This window comes from Podarcis tiliguerta (assembly GCF_965153285.1).
Source record: "Podarcis tiliguerta genome assembly, chromosome: Z".
Lineage (NCBI taxonomy): Eukaryota > Metazoa > Chordata > Lepidosauria > Squamata > Lacertidae > Podarcis > Podarcis tiliguerta.
In genome coordinates this window covers 32,794,569-32,812,997 of record NC_139553.1, presented here as the reverse complement: position 1 = coordinate 32,812,997, position 18,429 = coordinate 32,794,569, and the positions used below count along the sequence as shown (strand labels likewise).

The 18,429-nt window shown below is 45.8% G+C and overlaps 1 protein-coding gene and 1 long non-coding RNA gene across 4 annotated transcripts; one reads left to right on the top strand and one right to left on the bottom strand.

The window, feature by feature from the left end:
- Positions 1 to 95: 95 nt before the first annotated feature.
- LOC310669872 (aryl-hydrocarbon-interacting protein-like 1) lies at positions 96 to 17,877 on the bottom strand. 3 transcript variants are annotated; one of them, XM_083424314.1, is made up of 7 exons: positions 17,708 to 17,877; positions 16,312 to 16,491; positions 14,131 to 14,319; positions 12,125 to 12,301; positions 10,426 to 10,567; positions 6,651 to 8,405; positions 355 to 432 (listed from the first exon to the last, which is right to left on the bottom strand). In XM_083424314.1, the coding sequence occupies exons 1-6, from the start codon at positions 17,801 to 17,803 to the stop codon at positions 6,667 to 6,669; spliced, it is 2,523 nt and encodes an 840-aa protein (XP_083280440.1). In that variant the 5' UTR covers positions 17,804 to 17,877; the 3' UTR covers positions 355 to 432; positions 6,651 to 6,666. The 3 variants fall into 3 exon arrangements, with proteins under 3 accessions (XP_083280441.1, XP_083280440.1, XP_083280439.1); XM_083424315.1 differs by lacking the exon at positions 6,651 to 8,405 and having other exon boundaries at positions 96 to 432; XM_083424313.1 differs by lacking the exon at positions 355 to 432 and having other exon boundaries at positions 5,945 to 8,405.
- LOC310669901 lies at positions 430 to 5,049 on the top strand. The gene is made up of 2 exons (XR_014507450.1): positions 430 to 732; positions 788 to 5,049. It is a non-coding gene; the product is annotated as an uncharacterized lncRNA (long non-coding RNA).
- Positions 17,878 to 18,429: the final 552 nt, after the last annotated feature.

The following is an 18,429-nucleotide window of genomic DNA, read 5'->3' as shown; positions in this document are numbered from 1 at the left end:
TCCATATCTTCCAAGGTCAATGGGAGGAAGAGACAAGGCCCAGATTAAATCTCATGGGAAAACGAAGGGAGAGGAGCAGGCTTTAAAACATATTGTTCCAATGGCAGTAACAGCAGCCTTATGTGAGAGAAGCTTTATAACAGAGAGCCTTATTGTTTTAATTTACATATTTATATATATACATAATATATAAATACATATTATATATATTGTATTTAAGCACTGTAATGGACTTCCTCATGCATTAAATTCTAATTCCTTGTTATGTGTTTACTTTGGATTTGCAGTTCTGCTCTGTTCCGAAATCTGCTTTTTTATGTGATGGGAGGCAGCTCCCTTTCTTCTCTTTGTCTGCCCCAGCAGCTGCTTCCAAAGAGCCTAGGCCTGCCTGCTTCCTTTTGGAGTTGGAATAATCTCCACCTGAGTGACCTCCTGCAAACAAAGCTGGTTGGGAGTCAGAATCCGTTGGCATCTATAGAGTTTATTTACGCATTGTGCTATGGGGTCCAGTCCTTCCCTCTTTGGATCAATTTGTGTGTGGCAAACTTAAGAAGCATATGGATAGCTGCTACCTTGAGCTTCCTATGCATAGTGGTCTTAACCAAGTCACACAGGTCAAATGCAGTACAAAATATTCAGTTGCAGGAGCACTTGAAAGCATAGTATGTCTGCGCTTCTGAGTGACCAAAAAAGGACTTCTTTTGAACTGCACTCAGCAGCACAGCTAGTTATGTTGGAAAATAAACAGGTGTCCCCATTTCCTTTCAGGTAGATTGCAACTATTCAGAAGGACTGGCGTCTGAATAGTTAGGCCTCTAGTTAGGCTGGGTCGCTTAGATTTAAGCTAGTGTGATCCCATAATCATTTTAACATTGGGGGAATTTTTAAATCTGGGCTGTTGTTGATCAGGCAGCTCAAGGCTCTTTCCTTGGTTAGCAGTTGCTACGGTGGAACTGCTGCCTCCATATCTCCAACTGAGAGAAAGTTATGGAATGTGGCTCATTTCCCGGACTGAGATAGCAACGACACCAGATGTTCCGCATCTCCCATAGGCTACAAGACAAAAGAAAAGAAACAGAGAGGCATGGCCAAAAAAAAAGCATTGGAAACGACTGCCATTAAGATCAGCTCTCAGTGGTATTATGGCCTTGATTTGTGCAGTTCCCATTCTAATCCCAAACACGCCGGATTAGCACAAAGCATACTATGCCTTTCATGTAGCCCAAATCTTCTGGTGCTGCAGAAACCACTTGGGTGCTGTGTTGACAGACCTGGGCCATTCCAAGAGCAGTCTTGGCACAAGGTTGTTGTACACCACAAGTTTCCCATTTAAACTTGAAAATTTCTCACCTCTCCTCTTTAAGGAGAGGCAGATAAACATCACAGTCATGGCCTATTCACTCAGGACTTATCCCCTAGCTGGGCACTGGGGATCCAGTAGAATCGACTGGCATTGCAGGATCCCCTGAAGCTGGTGTCCATGATAGGCTGGGGATGCAGGTGACAAATTTACAAGGGAAAAGGCAGCTCATGACAACTAATGGAAGTGTTCTAGTGTAGGTAACTATGCCCTAAACCTATGTTTGTTGGTTAAAGGTGCTAATCTATGGTAAAAGGTGATTAACAGTGGGAAGTAAATTGTAAGCAAAGACAGTGTGTGGAATCTAGTTTAGATTTAAGCCTTTGCCTTTTGCTGCATTCAGTGTTGTATATCATGTCCGTGGCTGGTTCTTTGTGGGTGTTGCTTGCAGAGTATATACACAGTCAAAGCTGCTACCTCAAAAACTAAAAAAGATAGTTATACGTTTGAGGTCTGCCTCAATTTTCAAGTAGCAGTATTGCTAAATGGCTGGACGCAATCCCTTAAAAATGCAAGTTATAGAATGGGTTTTGCGAAGTCCATGGCTGGTGGTGCTATGGGTCACAATGTAATTTACCAGCATTTATGGATTGTAAGGAATGTCACATGTGCTGAAAGCATTGTAGGTTGTGAGGGTTGTTGTAGCACGTTGTCATAAATTTGTGTGGGGTTTATGTTAGTGGACTGCTACAGCATGTTGGCTGTTGAGAATCTTGTAGGCTCCCAAGAAGATGAGGAAAATACTAAACAAAGTGGGCTGATTTGTGTCACACAGTAGCTGTAGAAGGAAGTGGGGTTTTTAGGCCATCGGCATTGTAGGCACTGCCAGTTATACTGTATGAGCATGATTTAAAGCATGACAAAGAGCATTCTGTTAAATATTCTGTATTGGTGGACCTTTAAGTCTAGACCAAGAATGTTCTTAGCAGGCATATGCCAATTCTTCCTCCCAAGGAAATACTCTGGTTTGATGGTTGAACCTCTAAAAAGCCTGGCAGAAATCACCATTGTACAGTGGTACCTCTGGTTAAGAACTTAATTCATTCTAGAGATCTGTTCTTAACCCGAAACTGTTCTCAACCTGAGGTACCACTTTAGCTAATGGGACCATCCCCTGCACCGCCGCTGAGTGATTTTTGTTCTCATCCTGAAGCAAAGTTCTTAACCCGAGGTTCTATTTCTGGGTTAGCAGAGTCTGTAACTTGAAGCGTCTGTAACCTGAAGCATCTGTAACCCGAGGTACCACTGTAGTTGTTTCTGAATTGTATTTTAAAATAAAACAAACACCACATGCCATCTTAGTTTTGAAAGAAACTGAAACTCCGCTTTGGAATTGGGCCTTAGGCGGAGATCCCCAGGGGTCATGTAGTTACTCAAACTAGCAAGAAGGAGAGGTTAGGACAGAGATTGAGAACCTGTGCACCGTCAGTGATTTGCTCTCATCACCCTTGATCACTGGCCAAGCTGGCTGAGACTGATGAGAGCTGGAATCCAATATTTGGAGACCCACAGATTCCCTATCCCTGCCTTGGCTTACATGATCTGCTGAGAGGAGGAAATCTGTGTCCTGTGTTTCCTCTTTTCATGTTTTTGAAGGAACACATAGTGTTCCTTTCTTGAGGTGAGAAGCATGTTTCCTTTTCCTAAAGTGGCACATGAGCTGCAGTGCTAGCTAAGCAATTTTAAGTCTTGGACGTAATGATCCTGGCATTCAAAGAGAACAGGGTGGGCTTGGGGAATGTATATTGTTTTACTTTAAAATATGGTAAACCCAGCCCTCCTGTTTCTTTCTGATGAATGAAACCCTGGGCTTTGGTCCCAAAGTCCTGTCATTATGGAACTACTGTATGTGAGTTAAGTGCTGATATTGTATATGATCAGGGGCTTGGCACCCACGTTAGCCCACAAAACCAGGATATTGACAAATGGCAAATCCACACTCATGGGTAGTCAGATGCAAAGGAAGAATGGGGCTTTCAACTAGGAAATCAACAAATCTTCTTCAGTTTCTCATTTTCCCACATCAGCTTGTAATTTCTTTTTTAAATAACTCCATGTGAAAACTCATCAGCATATGATGTCCAAAGGTTCTCTAATATATTTGAGTACATTTTGTGTAATATACACATTTTTGCAAAGCAATTCGCCCTAATATAATGCATTTTGGGATATGTTATATTCTTGATTTTTTTATATATGCATTATTAATGGACATTTTACCGTGATACAGTGCATTTTTTTGTACACGTTACATGGCTTGAGGAATGCATTTGAGGAAGTGCAACTTCTGAAGGACAGCTGTGTTTCGGTTCTCATGTGGCTTTGGAAAGTGTGAATTAGGTAGAATCGCCTTGTTATGTAAAATAAGTACAGGTAACTCACAGCTTATGTGCGTTTAACATGTGTGATTTCAACTTTACGCGGTTGAAGGCCAGCTGGTTGAAATCAAACAAATTAAATGCAGGAGAGGCAGAGCTTAAATGTTCTTTTTGCACAGGGTTTTCCTGATGCGGAAAGGGCTTTTAAGCTCTCAGACTTGCTTACCAAGCTGGGGGGGGTGGGGGTGTCGGTCCATTTAGCATGCAGGCTCTGGAACATAAAATGGTGTGTGGGCGGTTCCAAGGGGGTGGTTTGTGTATATGCATTTTTGCATATACGTGCCATCCCTGGAATGTACCCCCACGCAAGACGTGACTGTACTTTCTTTCTTTTCCCTACTTTTAACCTTTAACTCTTGTATAGAACAGGTAATTTGTGGTGGGGCAGTTTTTCAGTCAGAAGCGTGGAGAGAGCAGCACATACCCAAATCCCATCTTCCACCCAGTTCTTACAAGGCAGAGAAGCCCACTCATTCATCCAACTGGTCTTATCTACCCCTCGGTGCTCTTCCTTCATCTCATCTGCAGTGGCCGAAGACAGAATGCGGACAATATTGTTAGTAGGCCATATTAAGAAACTTTTGTTGTTTAATCTGATCGCTTTCTACAGTGCTAGGATGTGTAGGTTCTTGATTCTTTCGTTTGTATTTATAGTATTGCAGCATTATTCTCAAATTTTATGAACCGTCACCCAAGCTAATTTACACGTTAAGCCAACCAATTTACTTATCAGAAAGTAAAACCTTAAGTCCTGTGCCTCTGCCCCTAGCATTAGAGGAATTGCAGTCGCCTATTGCACTTGGCAGAATTTGTGTTGCATTTGAAGTATATATAATTTGTTTTCCAGTGTGCCAATAAGAGACAGAAATTAATACGGTGAGAGGCCTGAAAATTGTCCTGGAAAGGACAATTGCTCTGTAGCATGTGGTAGATCCCTCAATCTCACACTTTCATTATTAGTTCTCCCCGCCACCCCATCCCACTTTCTGAATAACATTGGGAACCCAGAACCCTGTTCATTAGCGTTGCAACTTCCCACTGCAAATAACAAGAGATTTCCTCTCCGCTGCTACTCCCAGGAATTTTGCTCATCGCTTTCCTAGCTCTTCACACAGAAGGACTGCAGCTTGGTCACTGGGGTGTGGGTGGGTGTTAATCTCTGTTGAAGCAATTGAAAGGGACACAATGAGTAATGAGGGATTTTTTCTAAAGGGAGCAGAACTAATAATGACTGGTTACAATGTGCTGTCTTCACTCAAGTTTTTTCCATTTCTGCTTTGGGAAAAAAGAATAAATTTGTATCTGAAGTGCTGTGTTGCTTCATTTTTTTTTGTTTTGGAAGAATTTCCCCTTTCTTGAGAAAAGCACAAGGTATTTTTTTATGTTCCTTCTTTGCATGTGGCCTGGAAAAAAATGCTTTTAAAAGATTTCCCCCCCCAAAAAAAAAAATTAGGACCTATACCAACAATTCCATTTGTCCTGTGTTTTCTTCCACTTGTTGCACTGCAGATTAATGAAATGGGACATCACCATTTCAACATTTCCCTCAATGCCTTAGCTACACTAGAAGGGATCGTGGAAAAGTTAAAATGGCAGATTTTAAGCTATATCTAGGAGATGCCATTTAGGGACATGGGTCGCGCTGTGGTCTAAACCACTGAGCCTTGGCCTTGCCGATCAAAAGGTCGGCGGTTCAAATCCCTGCAACGAGGTGAGCTCCCGTTGCTTGGTCCCTGCTCCTGCCAACCTAGCAGTTCAAAAGCATGCCCAAAAGTGCAAGTAGATAAATAGGTACCGCTCTGGCGGGAAGGTAAACGGCATTTCCGTGCGCTGCTCTGGTGTCGCTGTTCTGTTGTGCCAGAAGCGGCTTAGTCATGCTGGCCACATGACCTGGAAAAACTGTCTGTGGAGCGGACAAATGCCGGCTCCCTCAGCCTGTAAAGTGAGATGAGAGCCGCAACTCCAGAGTCATCTGCGACTGGACTTAACTGTTGGGGTCCCTTTACCCCTTAGGAGATGCCATATACTGTACTTACGGGATGAGGATAAGCAGATGACACTGAGGAGCAGCTTCCTGCAGATGCTGAGGATCCCGTTAACCTTGCATGCATTTTTAAATACCCTCCCTGTCTTCCCTGACCAAATGCAAAACCTGTTTGCCAGGGCAACAGCAAGAATAATCAACACAACCAAGAGCATCAATCCCTTTCTCAAAACACCTTCAGCTTTATTTCTATTCATTGGATGCCTCATAAATGAGTTCTCTAGGCACTGTACAGCTATAGCACAATACAATTTTTTAAAAAAATCTGCAAAGAATCTTTGGGGCAGGGGAATGGAAATCATAACCCATCTCTTCCACCTGAAATTTTAGACTTTGCCTTTGGTGGCAAAGAGGAGGCTTGTTTTCCGAGTACACGTGCAGCAGCTGAATGCAGATGGCAAGATGACCCTGTATAGCACTTTTTTGCAGACAGTTCTTCAATTGAGGAAGGAAACTGAAGAGAATACCAGCAGACCCGAGAAGGGGCAAGCATGCTTGTTTTCTTAGGTGTAGATGCATCTTGAGCCTTTGATTACTGCACCAGACCCTGAGTTGCCTGTTCTCAACAAGATGAGCTGGCCACATCAAAGATCATTAGCTAGCACACTTTCACTCTGACCCTGCTCCCCAATATCACCACAGACCACAGCTTTCCAAACTTTTTATGTTGGTGACACACTTTTTTAAAGAAACGCATCATTTTGCAACAGTAATTCGGTTTTATTAGCAAACTGGAGGTTAAATTACCCCCTTTCCAGCCCTGGGAGGAGCACACTGCAGCCAACACACTAACATGTCATGACACACAGTTTGGAAAGCTCTGCCCTAGACCTTAGCAACTGATTCTACAACCCACTATTTTTCATACCTGACTCTCTGTCTCCTCACTGGGTTTCCTCTTTCATCAGGTTGCGTTGTCTCAGGGTAGAAATGTTCAGCTCACCCATTGCTCCAGATCCGGTCAACTCCAGCACTTCGCTTTTGTCTCCTCTGCAGTGGGTGGCCAATGAAATATCTTCTGTATCTCCATCCTCCTTTCTTGACACCTCACTGTTGCCCCATAGAGAGTCTTGCCCCACAATCAGTTCCGCTTCCCTGCCTGTTTTCGCTACTGGCTCTTCCCCCCTAACTTGCAGATCTGCTTGCTCTGTCTTGGAATCCTCCCCTCTCATTCCCATCTCCAGATCATCAGCTTTGAAGCTTATTTCTGCCTTGAACCATTCTTGGTCTACTTCTTGTGCATCTTTGCACAGCCTAGATCTGTCACCAACTTCACTTCCTCCCTCCCTACATCCAGCCACCTCTCTGTGGCCACCCCCCTCTTCTCTGGCATGGTGTGATTCGAGGCTCATCACTTCCTTGGCCCTAACATCTAATGTTATTTTCACATAATCACCAGTTGCCACTCTTTTAAAGTCTTCTAGGTCTGCCTCTCCCTCACAATGCTCTGGGCCTGCTTCACAGCAATGTGTCTCCTCTTCTGGAATGGAATGATCATTATCTTCTCTTCTTTTCTCTCCCAATTTTGTTTCTTTTTTAGGTTCCTTCTCCTCTCCGGTAGAATTCTCCTTTCTTGGCCCACCACAGTTTTCCCAGTCAGGACTGACCTTTTCCCTCGGTTCTGTTGACACACTTGCTTCTGTCTTTGATCCTTCCGGAAGGATTTGGAAGTCATCTTTTTCACTGCTTTCCTGAGGGCTCTCCACTATAACCCCATCCTTGGGATCCTTTGCTCCAAAGCCCTTATCACCCTGTACCCCTGACAATTCAACAGTTTGGGCTTCCCGTTTCCCACAACTTTCTTCATATCCTTCCGTCTCTCTTGGGAAGTTCTCTGTTCCAATGCCCACTCCAATCTCACAAGGTCCTTCAACTAACCCTTCCCCTACGCTGCTGTTCACATGGTTTCCTGCAACTCCCCCTAATTCCTTCCCAGAGCTCTCAGGGACGGCTCTTCTTTCTGCGTCCTTTCCCTCTAGCACTGGAAAATCCACTTCTCTGTTTTGATCCCAAGCCCCAGAATTAATCTCTTCCACCTTCCCCCTCTGTTCTTCAAGCTTCCACTGCCCGAACTCTAACTGTTCCTTGCTTCCAGAGGTTTCACAGCCTGTCAGGTCATCTCCAGAATGACTCTCCATAATTCCTTTATCTTTATTTCCCATTTCCTCTTCCCTCACTTTCTGAGGGGTGATGTCCTCTTTGTCCATTTCACCTGTCTTCATTAGGAGTCCATCCTCTTTCTCTGCTAAGTTCCCTTGCTCTGTTTCTTCTGTTGCACCCAGCCATCTCCCTTCTTCTCTTCCTCTCTCAGGCCTCAGGGTTTCTTGATTCTTTTCCTCTGTTTGTGGGCCAAGGCTAGAATCTGACAGCTTTTCTGTCTCCTCCATTGCTCTCCCCTCAGTTTCTCCTTTAGGAGGAGGCTGCTGAAAGAGACCTTTGTACTTCTTGCGGTCTTCTACGTGCTTCTTCCTCATCGTCTCCCCCAAGAGCTTCAATTCTTTCCTCACAGCAGCAGTCAGCGATGGATCCAGGTGGGCCACCCTCAAAAAGTCTGTTCGGGCCTCCTTTTCATTCCAGACAGCAGCGTGGGCTTTAGCCCGTTTGAAATAAGCCTTGACATTTTCTAGCAAAAGAACAAAGTCAGTTGGTTTGCTAGCTCTCATATACAAATCTAATAAATTACAGAGTTAAAAGCCACCGCTCTCAGTATTCTGCTTTCCTGGGAAATGTAAGGATAGGGTGTTTCTTACGTTGTCATCTGAGTGGACCACATGAGACTGAAGTCAGGCCACTTGGGTTACACAATGACTGTGTACACAACATACATTTAAAGCGCAGTTCCTCCCACCAAAGAATACTGGGAATTGTTGCTCACCCCTTACAGATGTTTTAAGAAAAACTGCTCCCTTTCCCTTATGGGGCATTCCGGAGCCCATACAGAACCCTACTGGTAGGAGAAAATAGCAGAGTATATTGAGAAGTAAAGCGGCTAGTAAGCCTGATCTTTATTCACGAACCATTGCAACCCACCACGCACAGGAGGAAGGACAACCCTGAACAATAGTTCACAAGGCCTTTTGAAATTGCCCACCCTGTACCCCAAGACCACCACCCCTAAACACCATACATACATCACAGAAAGAGGCGGTCTACAGCAGAAATCCTACCTACCTGATAATGGTCACTGATTGTATTACCTGGGCAGCCTGGCCTTTCTTTTGTGATGGTTAATACTTTAGGCCACAGGCTCACCCTATTCATACACAAATGTGCCCTTAAGACAGGATTTGCAAGCAAAAAGACAATGGCAAGGCTTTCTCTCTTTGCCTCCCTTACTGCAGAGGAATATTTGAAGTAATTTGGGAGAGTCAAAATGGCTTCAGGATTGCTCTCCCGTACTATTTCAGACACACGGTTCATATATTTAGATATATGTGCATTTATGAATATTCCGTATTTGGGACCTTAAAATTATTATAACACAGAGCTAAAATTAACATCACTCTTAACAATAATTATTTGCAGGGGTGTGTGCTTTAAATGTATGGTGTGTACACAGCCTAAATCTCTCTCTCTCTCAGAGGTACCAGTAGTTTGTGTAAAATTGCCACATGACGATGGGTTAATAAAACCAAACTCCACTGTTGATGTTTCCTCCTCAGTTATTCACTGAGACACAATGCGGTAGGATCACACATAATGCTGAACCGGAGCTAAAGAACTTGTGGTGCTCCAAATGCTGCTGCCCACAACTCCCATCTTCCCTGGCCATTAAACGTGCCGATTGCAGTTGGAATCCAGCACTGGGCTCACATGCTCCTACTCTCCTCCTCCTGCACATTGGGAGAAAGACTTCAGCTGAGTTTACATTCAGTTTCAAAGAATCCAGCTGTATTTGGCCCCTAGGCCTGCGCTTCCCCACTCCTGCTAGGGAGCCTTGTTGCTGTGCTGATCGTGTGACACTTGTGTTTGTGGGAAAGAAGAGATGGACTTATGGAGGGAGGAGACCCCACCAAAGCATCTTGCCCAACAGCACCCCAAAACCTGGAACCAGTGCTGAACCTTGTGGTTTCACAATCACGATGCATGAATAATTTGGTAAGTAGCGTAGAACACTGTGTTCTCGAAACCCCAACTTTAATTAATAATAATATTGATGATCTAGACCTCAAGACTGCAAAAGCAGGCTATTGATACAGACAGTGACTATTTTGCACAGGGTTTCTGTTCCCGGCCCCTGCACACATTGGCAGGGTGTGCATAAGTGCACCCCACTCCACCCTTATTCCACCCCCTTCTGCCTTCTTCCAAAAGGACCTGTGCATCAGTGATTGCATGTCAGTTGGATGCATCTAAACTAGTATCGAATGTTTGCTTTGCTCTTTTTGTAAGCATAAATAACTCAAAGGAACAAAGCGTGTGAGCTCACCCAGTCTTAACAAACTGCCCAAGTAATTAATTGCATTGGTCATCGATGTTTTCAGGGTGGCCAATAAAATTGTATGTGATGTGAGATGTGTAGCCTCAGGGCAACAGGAGGAATGCTGGAGCACATCTCTATGCTCATGCAATTTAGGGCCCTAGCACATGCAGAAAAGGATAGAGGAGGGTTCTGCAAGTAGCGAGCTGAAGGAACCACTCACCATTGTTCTTCTGCAGGAGGTCGGTTGTGTGCTCCAGCACCTCATAATACTCCCCCAACTCCAGCTGGCACTGACAGTAGTTCAGCACAAGAGGTGTAATGAGATTCTCCAGCTTCATCCAGTCTTCATCCCACGGCTTCTCCTGTGGACAAACCCAGCAAAGAACAAGATGGTGGGTTTGGAGAAGAGTTGTAGCTTAATGGTAAAGGCACCTGCTTTGCAGGTTTTGCATGCTGGTCCCAGGTTCCATCACCAGCATCTCCAGGTAAGGTTTGGAATAGTGCACTAAGAGACAGAGACCCCTGCACTGAAGCCAGTGTTCAGGGTGGGACACGGCAGCATACATCAGAGACATGGAGGCCAACAAGCTCGTTCATGGCAAAAGAGAACACCTAGCTAATTAACAAAATAATTTATTTGCATCCACCTCTTTCTCACAGAGAGCTCAGAATACCTTAAAAATGGATCCCCAGGTGATCTAGACACCGACCAGGTGAAATACAGCTTAACTTTAGGGGTGGCAAGTCATCAGACATGCTAAGTCCTTCATGGGGAATGAGTGGTCCAAGAATATAGTCCAACACTGGACATTCCAAACCAGGGGTCAGCAAACTTTTTCAGCAGGGGGCAGGTCCACTGTCCCTCAGACCTTGTGGGGGGCCAGACTATATTTTGAAGGGGGGGAACACAATTTCCTATGCCCCACAAATAACCCAGAGATACATTTTAAATAAAAGGACACATTCTACTCATGTAAAAACACGCTGATTCTCGGACTGTCCGTGGTCCAGATTTAGAAAGCAATTGGGCCGGATCCGGCCCCTGGGCCCTAGTTTGACTACCCATGTTCAAAACCTTCATTTTATGGTCCATATTGTAGGGATGGAAGAACCTTTGGCCCTCCAGGGACTGTTGCACTGCAAATTCCACCATCATCTTGCACTGCAAGGCTATTCTGACATAGGCTGATGGGAGTTGGAGCCCAATAACTTCTGCTGCCTTCGTGCCCCAGCTCTCACCAAATTAAGCGGCAGCTGGGTTGCTCCTCAAAATGTCCACACTCAACTCCTCTATCCAGGGGCAGGGAAGGTGAACAGTGCCGTGTGCTACAAAGCTTCCCTCTTTCTGGCAGTGGCAGAAGTAGTAGATCAGGTAAAGCACTGCCTCCTCCACTTCCGCCACCTGAGGCGGGTTCTTCTCCTTGCTTCATGGCTCTGATTATGCATATTTATACCACCTTTTGATTTTCAAATTAAAAAAATCATAGGAACAATTCATATGAGAAGGAAATGCAAAAAAGTTTTTTAGAAAAGAACAATGGAAATAAAAAATATCTAAATAAACCCAGACATTAGAATGGCGGGAAGATCTTGAAAGCCATGTGATTCAATCAACAAAACTAAAATTTTGTCTAAAAGGCCTGGGATATTTTGTTGTTGCTGCTGCTGCAAAGGTCTTTACATGGTGCCAAGAAGACGACAAAAAACACACCAAGCAGACCTCTCTGGAGAGAGCATTTCATAATTGAAGAGGACACCACTGAGAAGACCCTGTCCTAGGCAACTACCCCGCTTGCCTTAGATGGTAACAACAGAAAGTCCTACTCTACAGGCAGTCAAATATGGAGACAGGCAGCCTGTTTATAGCCAACATATTTTAAATCAATTACTTTTTTATTTTATCTCCACCCAGCTCTTACCTTGGCCTGGATATTGCGCAAGCAGATGATAGCTTCCTGGTATTTCTCTGCCGCTTCCTTGAATTTCCTGGAAAGGACCAGTCGGTTACCCTCAGTGTGTAGCTTTGGCACAGCCAGCAGCTTCTCCTCGTTGTTCATGGCCCACGTATCCCGCTTGTAGGAAGAGGGATCCTCTACCTAGATAGGATAGAAAACCACAGTTATTGCAGGGGGACCCCCACTTACACAGGGGTTCCATACTAGGACACCTGCAAGAGGGGGATTCCCACATTCTGCGCCATCTCCTTTTCGGTGCTGAAAACTGGGAAAGTGCTAGCTAGGCTTTGGGAACAAGGTGAGAAGACTCTAGGATCCTACCAGAGCTTCACACCTCCTCCCCAAAAACCCAGTGCCTTGCTTACCCAGCTTTAATAATAATAATAATAATAATAATAATAAAATTTTATTTATACCCCGCCCTTCCCGGTTCAAAAAACCAGGCTCAGGGCGGCTAACAACAGATTTAAAACACTTAATTGATGCAACAAAAAACAGTATAAAACACAATATAAAGGTAAAGGTACCCCTGCCCATACGGGCCAGTCTTGCCAGACTCTAGGGTTGTGCGCCCATCTCACTCAAAGAGGCCAAGGGCCAGCGCTGTCCGAAGACACTTCCGGGTCACGTGGCCAGCGTGACAAGCTGCATCTGGCGAGCCAGCGCAGCACACGTAAACGCTGTTTACCTTCCCGCTAGTAAGCGGTCCCTATTTATCTACTTGCACCCAGGGGTGCTTTCGAACTGCTAGGTTGGCAGGCGCTGGGACCGAACAGCAGGAGCGCACCCCACCGCGGGGATTCGAACCGCCGACCATGCGATCGGCAAGTCCTAGGCGCTGAGGTTTTACCCACAGCGCCAATATAAAACATGAACAACAATAAATTCAGAATTCAAAAATCAATTTAGGAGGAAAATCCATCCAATTAACATTGGATGATCACCAGGGCTAGCTTTGAGATGGCACCCCCATTGGCTCAGCACCCAGCACATGTGGACAGCTCTAATATCTGCCCCTGGACCTCCCAGTACAAAGATTTCTGAGGGAGCTGCAGCAGAGAAGGTTCCGCTTACTAAGTCACCACCTAGTTCACAGCAGATGGTGGAAGCACCTGGACAAGGCTTTCTGAAAACGTATGCTGTGCATAGGCAGGCTGACAATAGGAAAACAGCACATCAGGGATGAGGTAAGTTGAACCCTTTTCTCTGACGAGCCAGTGCAAGGACCTTGGGGTGGGTGAGAGGGTGATTTGGGCAGGAACAGTGGCGTGGCGTGGGGGGTGCAGGGGGGGCCGGCCGCAGCGGGCGCAACATCTGGGGGGGGGGCGCGCTCGCACTCGCAGCTCTCTGCCCCTACCTGGCTCACTCTCACTGCAGTGCTGGCTGTACGAATCCGATCCGAGCCGCCGGGTCGCCGCCCACTGTGGAGGGGAGCGTGCCAGGCGTGCAGTGCGGTGTGGAGAGAAAGCGAGGGACTATCTGGGGGAGGGACAGTGCAGCGGGGGGGGGGGCGCAAATTACTTGCCTTGCCCCGGGTGCTGACAACCCACGCTACGCCACTGGGCAGGAATGCTTCTTCCCTCCAACTGCGGTGGTAGAATCCACAAAAAGCTTTTGCATCTGACACAGCTGGGCAGAAACCGGTACTCATTGGCACTGACTGCCATGTCAGTGGCATGTAGTAGCCAGAATGATGCTGGATTAGGCCTGGGTAACAGTGGGCTGGGAAGCTCAAATCCCCACGCAGCCGTGGTGCTCACAGAGTGTCCATGGCCAGCTGCTGTCTCCCAGGCTACTTCACAGGGGTGTTGTGAGGGTAAAAAGGGGGGGAGGGTGTGATAAACCAATCGACCTCCTTTGGAGGAAAGGGGAATATAAAGGTCATAAATAATCATCCATTGATGAGATAGATGGTGGCAACGGCACGTTACACAACGGAACTGTAGTTTCCTTCTGATTCTCCCACTCACTTTGAACAGCTCCATAATGAAAATAAGGGGCTGTGGCGTCTGCTGCAGTTCATCCAGGTCTGCGTGGCCTGTGGTGTAGTAATCGAACATGTTGCCCATCCCACAGCGATGCTTCTGGCCCTCCAGAGGGTCCTTGCCCTCAGCAATTTTCCTCATGCCCTTGGAGACCAAGGCGTACATTCCCGTGTGCTGAAATTGCAAAGGAGGTAACCATAAGACTGGGGCAGAGAGCATAAAGGCCTTGCATGAGAAATGTGATGTGCTACAATCAGATGTCCAAGAAGGAAGATGGTAGTTTTTCCTTAATGTAGGATCTGCATTTAAAGGTAAAGGTAAAGGGACCCCTGATAATTAGGTCCAGTCGTGACCGACTCTGGGGTTGCGGTGCTCATCTCAATTTATAGGCCGAGGGAGCCGGCGTACAGCTTCCTGGCGAGCATGACTAAGCCACTTCTGGCGAAACCAGAGCAGTGCACAGAAACTCCATTTACCTTCCTGCCAGAGCAGTACCTATTTATCTACTTGCACTTTGACATGCTTACCTTCCCCCCTATTTATCTACTTACACTTTGACGTGCTTTCGAACTGCTAGGTTGGCAGGAACTGGGACCAAGCAACGGGAGCTCACCCCATCGTGGGGATTCGAACCGCCAACCTTCTGATCGGCAAGTCCTAGGCTCAATGGTTTAACTCATAGTGCCACCCACGTCCCTTAGGATCTGCATTATCTTAGCATAAAAAGGCACAACGTAGCCCATCCTGCTCCCAAGCGTCAGGCTAGGTCATTGGCATTCTCTTAGGACACTTCCAGACTATCGCTATTTTGGGACAGGATCAAGTCACTGGCAAATTCAGGTTGTGCAACTACAATGGATTGGGGAGTGGGGGAGAGAGGTCTTGCACAACAAGGCCACTCCCCCCCCAAAAAGAACAGACTTTTTGTGATCAGGAAAGTGAGGGTAAGATGCACTGGGAAGTGCTGGATAACACTCGCTTTGATGCAGCAGCATCTAACCTCCCCACAAAGAAGTCAGAACAAATGTTCATTAGACAATGTTGGCTATTTAATCTTCCTGGAAACAAATCAGGATGGATGTTCAGTAAACAGGTGGCTTGGAAATAGCCCATAGTCAACTCACAATAAGAAACGGAAATTTGCCCAAGGCCTGAAGGCGAGAGGCAAGTTAACAGGTATTTGAACCCACAGCCCGCCCCGCCCCCTCGAGTCCAAAACCCTTTGCAATTTTCCATCCCTGCTTTACTCCAGAATCTATCACAAGAGGCACTTGATAAAATGAAATTGATTGATGAGGCGTGTAGTTCAGTGGTAGAGTTCCTGCATTACATGCTGAGGGTAGGGTTAGGTTTCAAATTGAAATAATAAAGTAGCTGGTGATGGGAAAGACCATTTTGTTCCCAAGACCCTGGAGATATGTAGCCAGTTAAACGTACAGTGGTGCCTCGCAAGACGAAAAGAATCCGTTCCGTGAGTCTCTTTGTCTAGCGGTTTTTTCGTCTTGCGAAGCAACCCCATTAGCGGATTAGCGCTATTAGTGGTTTAGTGGCTATTAGCGGCTATTAAAGGCTTAAGGGATTAGCGGATTAGCTGCTAAAAGGCTATTAGCAGCTTAGTGCCTTAGAAAAAGGGGGTGGGGAGCGAAAAAAAACCCCCAGGAATCGCAAGACATTTTCGTCTTGCGAAGCAAGCCCATAGCAAATTCGTTTTGCGAAGCACCTCCAAAACAGAAAACCCTTTCGTCTAGCGGGTTTTCCGTCTTGCGAGGCATTCGTCTTGCGGGGCACCACTGTAGACTGTATTGGGTTACATGGACCAGTAATTTGGCACGGTATAAGGGAGCTTCCTACGTTCCAGAGACTTTGAAAAGGTGGAGTCTGGGGAACTATTTTAGTGAATCTGGATAGCAAGGTCAAATGATGGGAGGTTGTGAGCATATTTTAGGATAGCCACTGTGGTGTTCTCCCGATGTTGGTGGACTACAACTCCTATTTTCCTTGGCCACTGGCCATGCTAGCTGGGGAAGATGGGAGTTGGAGTTCAACAGCATTTGAAGGGTACCCGATGCTTGATAGTCAATTGCAAATAACTTTCTGCTAATTAGGGTAGGCATGAACTTGACAATTCATGTGTTCAGGGTATGCCTGACACAATTGCACACTCACAATAGCATCACACCAGAACTCTGCCACCTCGCCGATCCGCATGGAAGTTAGAAGGGTCTCCCACACCTCGATTTTGAACATCTTCCCCACAATAATCTCCATGGGGATGCCAGGGCCCCGGCTGTCATCTATCACCGTTCTCTCAAAGTTGTCTTTTAGCGTCTGGAAGTGGAATGTGATCTGGATCAAAGGCAAACTAAAGTTAATGATGGTTAGGACTCTAGTCAGCTCAAATCTAAACCCCTGGAAGTTCAGAACCACCTTTGCTTTGCCTTCCACAGTGTTCTGGGGCAATTATTTATTGCCTCCCTCCACTGAATGGGACTCTGCTCAGTTTCCTCTTCCTATGTGGGAATTTTCGTCCTTTAAAGGTAAAGGACCCCTGACAGTTAAGTCCAGTCACAAACGACTCTGGGGTTGCGGCACTCACCTCGCTTTACTGGCCGAGGGAGCCAACATTTGTCCGCAGAGTTTTTGCAGGTCATGTGGCCAGCATGACTATGCCGCTTCTGGTGAAACCAGAGAAGCATACAGAAACGTCGTTTATCTTCCCGCCAGAGTGGTACCTATTTATCTACTTGCACTTTGACGTGCTTTCGAACTGCTAACCAATAGCAAATGAGCGTCATAATTCCGAAAGCACATAACTGAAAGGTAGGGCAGGAACTTAAATATGTAGGGCTGCTAGTCCTACTGAGAGTAGGTCATTTAATTACAATGGGTCTACTCTGAATAGGGCTAGCACCTGACACAGCGCTTAGCCTCCAAGGCTCTATAGACGTTAGGCATATTATACAACTGAAAAGGATTCACTGCCTTATTACTATGTGCTTTACTTCTGCAACTGAAAAACAGCTTTCTAAAGCCAGTAGTCAGAAGAGACAGAAGGCAGAGGAATAAAGAGGAGTGTTCCAGGTCAACCCTTCTGCTGCTTTTTACCTAATTACCTAAGAATCAATTACCTGCTGAATCAGATCAAAGGCCCACCTAGTCCAGCACCCATTTCCAACAGTGGCCAGCAACATGCATCCAGGAAGCCCATAAGCAGAACATGAAAGCAATTGCTCTTCCATGCTGCTGACCCCGGCCACTCAAATTCAGGGTATACTGTCTCCAAACATGGAGGTTCTATTTAGCCATAATTGCTAATAACTGCTGAAGAGCTCCAGCTCAGGGGCAGAGCGCATGCTTAGCATGCAAAAGGTCCCTATTTAAGTACCCAGCACCTCCAGCTGGGATTGAAAGTCTCCTGCCCAAAACCTTGGAAGAGCCATTGCAACTCAGTACAGTATATCGACAACCATGAGATGGTTGAGACGAGTTGGCATGGTGTAAGACATCTTCCTATGATCCTATTTACACCTTTTAAATGGTTTCTATGCTTGCAGCCATTTACCTTGCTCCCATCTTTGAAATCTGGCAACGGACCGTAACCACCATGTAAAATCTTTTTCTTGACTCCTTCCACGTTAAGTAGATATGTTTCCTCCATGGCAGAGCTGCTAGCGGCTTTTATTTTCTTTTCCGGAGAACTCTTTAGATTGTTTTACAATGCCTTGCTGCAACAGACCCCTTCTGGAGGCAGAGATATTGTCCCGGTCCTTGTCACCTTCTCCAATGTGCTGGGAAAACAACACACTGAAGCTGCCTTCCTGATCCCCTCCTTGCCAGGCCAGGTTAATCCAGGATTTGCCTTCTTAGTAGGTATGAAATTAGATTAGGCTAGTCTAGTAAACAGAGAAATCCCCCAGCATCCTTCTAGAAGATGCTAGCAATTTCTTAGGGCTAGTTGAGAGTGTGAATGCCTCTCCATAGAAAAATGCTTCCTCTACAAAAGAATGCTGGGCCATAAATCTCCCTCCCAGGGTTAACCATAGATCAAATGGTGCCCCAGGTAAGGAATGTTTTTGGTACATTTGGAAAACCTTCTTTTCACACTTGTTAGATGCCTTTTTGTTGCAGCCCATTTCATGATTTAATGCATATTTTGCATCAATACCCAGGGTTGTTTCCATGTTAGTCCCACTTAGCTACCACTGAAATCAATGAAACTTGAAAGTCACAACTTATCTGATTTCAATGCAATCTAAGTACAACCCATGTTGTTGTTGTTTAGTC

Bases quoted from the DNA above. Each gene is read 5' to 3' on its own strand.
- LOC310669872 (XM_083424314.1), bottom strand. From the start codon at position 17,803: ATGGAGGAAACATATCTACTTAACGTGGAAGGAGTCAAGAAAAAGATT. The intron at 14,320-16,311 runs GTGAGTGTGCAA...TTGCAATTTCAG, and splicing joins AGTTCTGGTGTGATGCTATT to CACACGGGAATGTACGCCTT. The intron at 12,302-14,130 runs GTGAGTGGGAGA...TATCCTATCTAG, and splicing joins TCATTATGGAGCTGTTCAAA to GTAGAGGATCCCTCTTCCTA.